The following is an 8,246-nucleotide window of genomic DNA, read 5'->3' as shown; positions in this document are numbered from 1 at the left end:
CATACAAACAAGAATAAAAACACGGAGTCGTAAATATTAATCTTTTGGTGGCAAGTTATCGATGGCACCAAGATTCATCCTCAAATCCATATATGCTCCGTTCCCTATATAATTATAAAATAAAAGTAAAATTAATAAAATAAGAAGTTGGTCACTATTAGCCCAAGTTTGACTAGGAAAATTTGCAATTGTTCTCTCAATCATCGCACACACCACACTCTCTAATCACATCATATCCTTCATTCCCTACCTATATATATAGATAAGCTCCGAGTTCTCTTAGCCAACACTCTCAATAAATAAAACACATTCGCGTAACGGCATAAGGCATAGGACACTCTTTTGCTCAAATATGGTGAAGTTCACAATTTTTGTAGTATTGTTATTAATTCTTCCCTTGGCATCAATGGCTGACCTAACGGTTGGTTTCTATGGGACTAGCTGCCCAAAAGCAGAAGCCATTGTTCGCCAAGTTGTTCAAAAGCGCTTCAATGGGGATAAGTCCATCACCGGTGGCTTGCTTCGCATGCACTTTCACGATTGCTTTGTCCATGTAAGACGCTACTAATAAACACAATATTACCCACTAGTACTCATTTTATCATAGGGAACACACACAAGTTTTGTTTCATACAGTAGCTACTGCTTTTTTACTATTCTTCATTCTTCCTTCCGATTTATAGTAACTTTGTTTTGATATATCATAATATAAATTGTATTTAAAATATTGATTCATAAATAAAAAAATTAAAACAACATTATATTTAGTATAAACAAGAGTAGTTCTTATTTTGTATTTAGAAAATATATAATTATTCACGTGTTTATTTCTCTTGAGTAATAATTATTTTTTTAATAATGATTATTCAGAACATAATTAAGTTATATATTTTATAAGTAACATGTTATCTTCAATTTTTTTATTATTATTTACATAAAAATATTTTTATATAAAAATGATAATTTAACATTATTAAATTACTTAATATATTTGATTATATAAATTATTTAACATAATATGTATTCACATTTTAGTTATCACGTAACATCTTTACAATTGTCATGTACGTTTGGTCAGCATACCCATTGATGAATTGGTTTTCACTTTTCAGGGTTGTGACGCATCCATACTAATAGACTCCAAAAAGGGAAACCAATCGGAGAAAGACGCCGGAGCAAATGGAACCGTTAGGGGTTTCGAGATCATCGACGAGGCGAAAAAGGCCCTAGAGAAAGCATGTCCTTCAACAGTCTCATGTGCAGATATAATAACACTCGCCACAAGAGACGCTGTAGATTTGGCCGGAGGGCCAAAGTACAGCGTCCCTACAGGACGCCGTGATGGATTAGTCTCGAATCCATCCGACGTAAACCTGCCCGGGCCGGGTTCAACGGTATCCCAAGCCCTACGAATCTTCACACTAAAAGGCATGTTTCTGAACGAAATGGTTACCCTTTTGGGAGCACACACCGTTGGTTTCGCTCATTGTAGCTTCTTCAGAAATAGGCTAGGAGGTGCAGACACAACAATGGACCCTACTTTGGATTCGAACCTTGTGAAGCTTTGTGGGACGCAATCTAAGCCTTCCAAGAAGGATCTAAGGACGTTCTTGGATCAAAATACTTCTATGGTTTTTGACAATCAGTTCTATAAACAAATTCTTAACAAGAAAGGTGTTCTTTTCATTGACCAACAGTTGGCTTTGGATTCTTCGTCTAAGGGATTGGTTTCGAGTTTCGCCGCCAATCGGGCGAGCTTTCAGCAGAGTTTTGTGAATGCCATTGTAAAGATGGGAAGCATTGATGTTAAGGTTGGTAACGAGGGAGAGATTAGAAGAAATTGCAGGGTTTTCAATAGATGATTAATTAGTGTTTGAACTAATTGATTAATATTGCTTTGATCATTATTTCTTTTAATTTGGTTGCTTTAGGGAAAATAATAATAAGTGTAATGGTAATTGTATTTGGATTTTGATTTTTATGTTTGCCTTTTGAATTGATGTGCTGGACAACTGAAAGTTGTTGTCTTGTAATTTGTTTTGAGAACAATTGTAATGTATTTTATTTACTCATCTTTTTCTTTTTCTCTCAACTTTGTTATTGTTTAATTTACTTTTTAGGAATTATAAACTGATTCAAAATTAAAACTACAATTTTTGTGAATATATTATCAGTTAAATAAAAATGGTTTAATATACATAGTTGTTCCTTGTTCTATAAATAACATATACACGGTTTGAAGCATAAAAACTTTCGCTTAATTTGTCAAATCCTTTGATATTTTTACTAGTGGACAAAAGTACCAAAACTCAAGGCAAAAAGCCAAATCCTATGTACTTTAATTAATTCAATAAATTAAGTCACAGAGAGTAGAAAATAACGATTGTTTAATTATTTTAACTTCATTTTCAGATGTGTGTGCACACAGGTTTAACTTTCTCTGATTTATAGGTACCTCGTGAAATTTGGTTGGAGCTTAAGCTCAAGGTAATTAATTAACGTTGAAAAACTAGAAAAATTAGTCTAATCAAACCCTATAACTTGAAACTTTCGTTGGAATAATATTTTCTTTAAAAATGAATATCCATCTTGACTTTCATGCCTCAGAATGAAAAATTCTAGTTGACTATATAAATAAATTGGTTGTATCTATATCTAAGAGAACGATCACTGCAAGTTTATATTAAAATCAGCAACTAAAATTATTTATTAGTATTAAAATATACATTAAAAATAAGTTTAACAATAAATATATTTATATACAAATACATACCACAAAAAATACGCTAAATACCGTCAAATTTATCGTCGGATTTAGTGACAAACGTTACCAACAAATTTAGTGACAGATTTTTCGATGATTACAAGTGAACATTTGTCCCTCGAATAAGTTACCGTTGGATTTAAAATTTCGCCGCTAAATCCGACGATAAATAGAGGTGCAAAAATTAATTTTATTAGCGCCAAATTTACTGTTGAATTTTCTGTCGAAAAATTTCGACGATAACAAAATTTAGTGAAACATTGCAAAAACTCTCTCTCTCTTCTCTTCTTCTCTCTCTCGTCTCTCTTTCATCTCTCTCTCTCTAGTCCATTAAAAAAGGTTGCGCTGCCGTCACTGTCAATAAGTCACATTATCATTGTTGATCAGCACGTCATTGTTAATGTTGCTGGAGTTTCCGTGGAAAGTCTCTGCCGTGCCGCCGCTGTTGGTGTCTCTGGTCGATCAGAGGTCATCGCCTTGTTGTTATGACCACGATTGAGGCCCACCACGCCAAGGAAGGTTATGTTGTTGTTGTCCATTTCTCCTTTTGGTTACTTGTTATGTTACTAAATTCTAACTCTACCACTGTAGGTTTCACTGCTGTCTCCTGTCATTATCACACTTCCACCGTTCTACAACCATCATCAGAGATCATTTTTCTATAATTTTTATATTTTTTTCACATTTTTGTTTGTTTAAAATTTTGTTAGATATTTTATTAAATTATTGATTAATTTTTTTAGTGAAGTGTATGATTAGGATTTGTTATATTAATTTATTATAATTAGAAATTAAATAATATTAGGTTAGATAGAGTGTAATTTAGGGTTTGTTTTTAGTTGATGGTGTTTTAGATGATTGTTAATTTTCTAAGTTTATCATTATTTGAGTTAATTAATGTTGATTGTTGTTAATTCTCTGAGTTAATTTTAACTTGTTAATTTTCTAAGTTAATTATTGATTTATTGTTGATTGTTGTTAATTTTCTGAGTTTATTGTTATCCAAGTTAATTATTTTTTGAATAATTTTTCTGAGTTGATTGTTGTTAATGTTACTAAGTTTGTTGTAATTTACTCATTTAAATATATGAACTTTGATTTATTTGTTTAATTATAATTTTTGTATTGATTATGTTTATAGTTTGTGTATTGATTATGTTTATAGTTTGCAATTGAAAGTGTACAGCTTGCTATTCCAAAAAATCTGCCTGTAAACAGTAGGTTTATGATGCTTATATCTGAATTGTGCTTGAAAACTCTTTTACATGGCTTTCTGAATTGACTAGACATAGCATTTTCAAAGCGTGTGACACAGCACATGATTTTTTATTACCCTAGTTTTGAATATGTGACATATAATTCGGATTAGGACGATTTTCAAAAATTGTGTTTTCGTATAAGATTCAATTAGACAGGACTACCTTGGATACGTGACATATAATCCGACCTGAGGACTACTCTTGAAATCTTATGTGGAATTGAATCGACTTTTGTACTTAACCCCTTCAGTTAATTGATTGACCAAGAAATTGGCTGTTGATTAATTGAGGAGAAACCGAGGAGTCAAGACATTGGAAAATTGGTTAATTAAGATTCGTCATGAACGATCCTTGCTTGCTTTGAACAGAGAAGACAAAGTTTGATTCTTCTAAAAACTTAAGCATCCCCAAAATCTTTGACTTTTCCATCATATATATTTTCCTCCAACAATCATACGTACTGCCGCAAGCAAATCAAACCCTAGCTTTCTAGTTTCTTCAAGCTTTTACTTTTCCAGCAAGTCTTCAGGATTTCAGCACTCAACAATTCCAAGTTTTATTGATCTAATTAGTAGTTTAATTCGATATTTGCATGCTCAGTTTGTTAATCATCGTGGAAACGATATCCACTCATCGTGGTATTACTTAAACGATCCGATGTACTTGTCAATATTCGTGAGCATCACTTTTTGCTCATCAAGCTTTTGGCACCATTACAGGAGATTAACAGAGATTGACATCATACGTTGGGTTAAACTGCTAAGTTAGATATTAGTTTTTTTTGTTTCATTTGTGTTTAATTCCTTTTCACTATTAATATTTTTGTTATCTTTTTCGTATTAAAGTTTTATTGGTTGTATTCCATTTTTAGCATAGTACCTTAAAATTAAGTTTGGTATGTCCATTGGTATTATTAATTCATCTTCTATTGCTTTACCTTAAGTTTTTTCCCACCGGTGCCTTGATTTGTTTCTGGTGCATGTAGTGAAATGGGAATCGTGAAGAGTCTCTTCAATACAACTCTAAAATTAAAGGGAGTGATAATTCTGAAGACTCCTTTCAATATGATCCTGAGATTGACCGACTCTATTCTTATTAAGAAAAGAAGTAAGAGCTAAGAGGAAAAAAAAGAAGAAGAAGATAGTTGAGGGATAAAATAATGCAAGAAAAACTCTTGAAAATTTCACCACTTCCACTACTGATAGTTATAGTAGTAGCATAGTGAGACCCACTATGGAGGCCAATAACTTTGAGTTGAAATCTTCTCTCATTCAACTGGTACAGTAGGACCAATTCAGTGACAACCCACAAGAGGACTCAAATGTGTATATATCTAATTTTCTGCAGATATGTGATACGGTTAAAAGTAATAGAGTGTCTTCTGAGGCAATAAGATTAAGGTTGTTTCCCTTCTCCTTAAGGGATAGAGTCAAGCAGTGGCTACAATCTCAACCCTTGGGGAGTATACCAACTTGGGATGACATGGTAAACAAGTTCCAAAGTAAGTACTTTCATTTACAAAAGCTAGCAAGATTGAGGAATGAGATTTATACGTTCACTTAAAAGAAAGGAGAATCACTCTATGAAGCATCGAAGAGATACAAAGAGATGCTAAGGAAGTGCCCACATCCTGCCTTTCCTGAATGGTTGTAACTCCAAACATTATATGATGGAGTGTTGATAAACCACTATTTTATGGTTTATTTTGTGCTAAATTGAGTGGAATTTATCAGATTATTCCTACACTTATTCATAAAATTCACATGTTCTACGTTGCCTTCCTGATTTCATGCTATGATTGAAAACTCGCTCCCAGAGCTTTTAAATTGTCAAATTTTAACTCCTCTTTATACCATTCGATGCCGTGATCTGTGTGTTAAAGTGTTTCAGGCTTTATAGGGCAAGAATGGCTCCATGGAAAGGAAGCTTGCAAAAACGGAAGGAACACAAAGGAATAATGAAGCTGACCAGTGGGACGTGTCGCGTACGCGTGATAAGGGATTTCGCCAAACGACGAGCACGCATGACCCACGCGCACGCGTGATGTGCCCCACGTGCAGAAGTTGCAGCGATTTCTGGGCTCTTTTTGGCCCAGTTCCAGGCTCAGAAAACACATATTAGAGGCTGGAAGTGAGATAGAATGGAGGACGACATTTATACATCACATTCACATAATTTTAGGTTTTAGATGTAGTTTTAGAGAGAGAGGCTCTCTCCTCTCTCTTAGGTTTTAGGATTTATAATTTTTTTAGGATTTAGGATTATCTCTTCTCAATCCCAGGTTTAATGTTTCTTAACTTAATTCTCTCATACTCTTATTGACTTTAATACTTTGATCTATACATCCCTTTTGTGATTGGATTCTCCATTTTAATATAATTTGAGGTATTTCATATTCAAGATTGCTCTTTTTTGATCTATGTTGCTGATATTTGAGATTGGATGTTATTATCTCTTATTACTTTTCTATGCTTTTGTGTTGTGCCTTTCAAGTGTTTGATAAAATGCTTGGGAGGGATCTAGAGCAGATTTTTCTCCTTTCATCTTTGATTGAGTAATTGGTGACACTTGATTTATCAAACTCCTTTGTTGATGGATAATTGTTATGTTTGCTAGTTGATTTGAATTTCACTAACTCTAGTCTTTCCTTGGAAGTTGACTAGGACTTGAGGATTCATATTGATTTATCTACTTGACTTACCTTCATAGTTAGAGGTTGACCAAGTGGGAGCAACGAACAATTCTCATCACAATTGATAAGGATAACTAGGATAGGACTTCCAATTCTCATACCTTGCGAAGAATTTTTATTGTTATTATTCTATTTTCTCTACAATTTACTCTTCTCATTTCTCATCCTCAAAACCCCAATTTACACAACTCATAACCAATAATAAGAACACTTCCCTGCAATTCCTTGAGAGATGATCCAAGACTTAAATACTTCGCTTATCAATTTTATTAGGGGTTTGTTACTTGTGACAACCAAAACTTTTGCACGAAAGGAATTCTTACCGGTCTAGAAGCTATACTTGCAACGTGAGCTTAATTGTGAAAATTCTATACCGCGCGAGAGTTCCGCACTTCAAAATGGCACCGTTACTGGGGAGTTGCAAATGTGTGCCTTATTATTGGTTATTGTAAATATATGCTTTTTGCTTTTTGTTAGTTTTAGGACTTAATTGCTTATTTTTATTAGTTTTTGTTTTTATTGGCTACTATGAATTCTCATCCCTTTGGCTACGAGTTTAGTTCAAATTATGTTGCATGAAATGGAAGCTATAATGTGAACATGCATCGAGGTAGGGACAATCAAAGATGAAAGGAGCCACACGGATTTGATCAACCCTCTTGGCAACAACCCCCTCCAATGCACTATGACCAACAACCATATTATGATGCTGATGAGCGGATAATTTATACGCTTTTTGGCATTGTTTTTAGGTAGTTTTTAGTAAGTTTAAGCTACTTTTAGGGATGTTTTCATTAGTTTTTATGTTAAATTCACATTTCTGGACTTTACTATGAGTTTGTGTGTTTTTCTGTGATTTCAGGTAATTTCTGGCTGAAATTGAGGGACTTGAGCAAAACTCTGAAAAAGGCTGACAAAAGGACTGCTGATGCTGTTGGAATCTGACCTCCCTGCACTCGAAATGGATTTTCTGGAGCTATAGAACTCCAAATGGTGCTCTCAACGGCGTTGGAAAGTAGACATCCAGAGCTTTCCAGCAATATATAATAGTCCATACTTTATTCGGAAATTGACGACGTAAATTGGCATTGAACGCCAATTACATGCTGCTGTCTGGAGTTAAACGCCAGAAACACGTCATGATCCGGAGTTGAACGCCCAAAACACGTTATAACTTGGAGTTCAACTCCAATAAAGCCTCAGCTCGTGGATAGACCAAGCTCAGCCCAAACATACACCAAGTGAGCCCCGAAAGTGGATTTATGCATCAATTACTTACTCATGTAAACCCTAGTAGCTAGTTTATTATAAATAGGACTTTTTACTAGTGTATTAGACACTCTGGACGCCTAGTCCTTAGACCATGGGGGCTGGCCATTCGGCCATGCCTGAACCTTTCACTTATGTATTTTCAACAGTGGAGTTTCTGCACACCATAGATTAAGGGTGTGGAGCTCTGCTGTACCTCAAGTTTCAATACAATTACTATTACTTTTTATTGAATTCTCTTTTATTCTTATTCCAAGATATA

General features: G+C 34.2%; 1 protein-coding gene and 1 non-coding gene across 2 annotated transcripts; one reads left to right on the top strand and one right to left on the bottom strand.

Moving 5' to 3' along the window:
• The first annotated feature begins 273 nt into the window (after positions 1 to 273).
• LOC107494323 (peroxidase 44) lies at positions 274 to 2,072 on the top strand. Its single transcript, XM_016115382.3, has 2 exons — positions 274 to 553; positions 1,113 to 2,072. Exons 1-2 carry the CDS (start codon positions 353 to 355, stop codon positions 1,860 to 1,862), a joined length of 951 nt encoding a protein of 316 aa, XP_015970868.1. The 5' UTR covers positions 274 to 352; the 3' UTR covers positions 1,863 to 2,072.
• Positions 2,073 to 5,553: 3,481 nt separating this feature from the next.
• LOC127740144 (small nucleolar RNA R71) lies at positions 5,554 to 5,660 on the bottom strand. Its single transcript, XR_008000825.1, has one exon. It is a non-coding gene; the product is annotated as a small nucleolar RNA R71 (small nucleolar RNA).
• Between the last annotated feature and the right edge of the window lie 2,586 nt (positions 5,661 to 8,246).

Source organism: Arachis duranensis, chromosome 6, assembly GCF_000817695.3.
Source record: "Arachis duranensis cultivar V14167 chromosome 6, aradu.V14167.gnm2.J7QH, whole genome shotgun sequence".
In the NCBI taxonomy this organism is placed as follows: domain Eukaryota; kingdom Viridiplantae; phylum Streptophyta; class Magnoliopsida; order Fabales; family Fabaceae; genus Arachis; species Arachis duranensis.
The sequence above is the reverse complement of the archived record's forward strand: the minus strand, read 5'-3'. Positions and strand labels throughout refer to the sequence as shown.

What these genes read in the sequence shown, in the direction of transcription:
- LOC107494323 (XM_016115382.3), top strand. Translation starts at nt 353, where the DNA reads ATGGTGAAGTTCACAATTTTTGTAGTATTGTTATTAATTCTTCCCTTG. An exon ending in TTCACGATTGCTTTGTCCAT is followed by an intron (nt 554 to 1,112) that starts GTAAGACGCTAC and finishes TTCACTTTTCAG; the next exon opens with GGTTGTGACGCATCCATACT.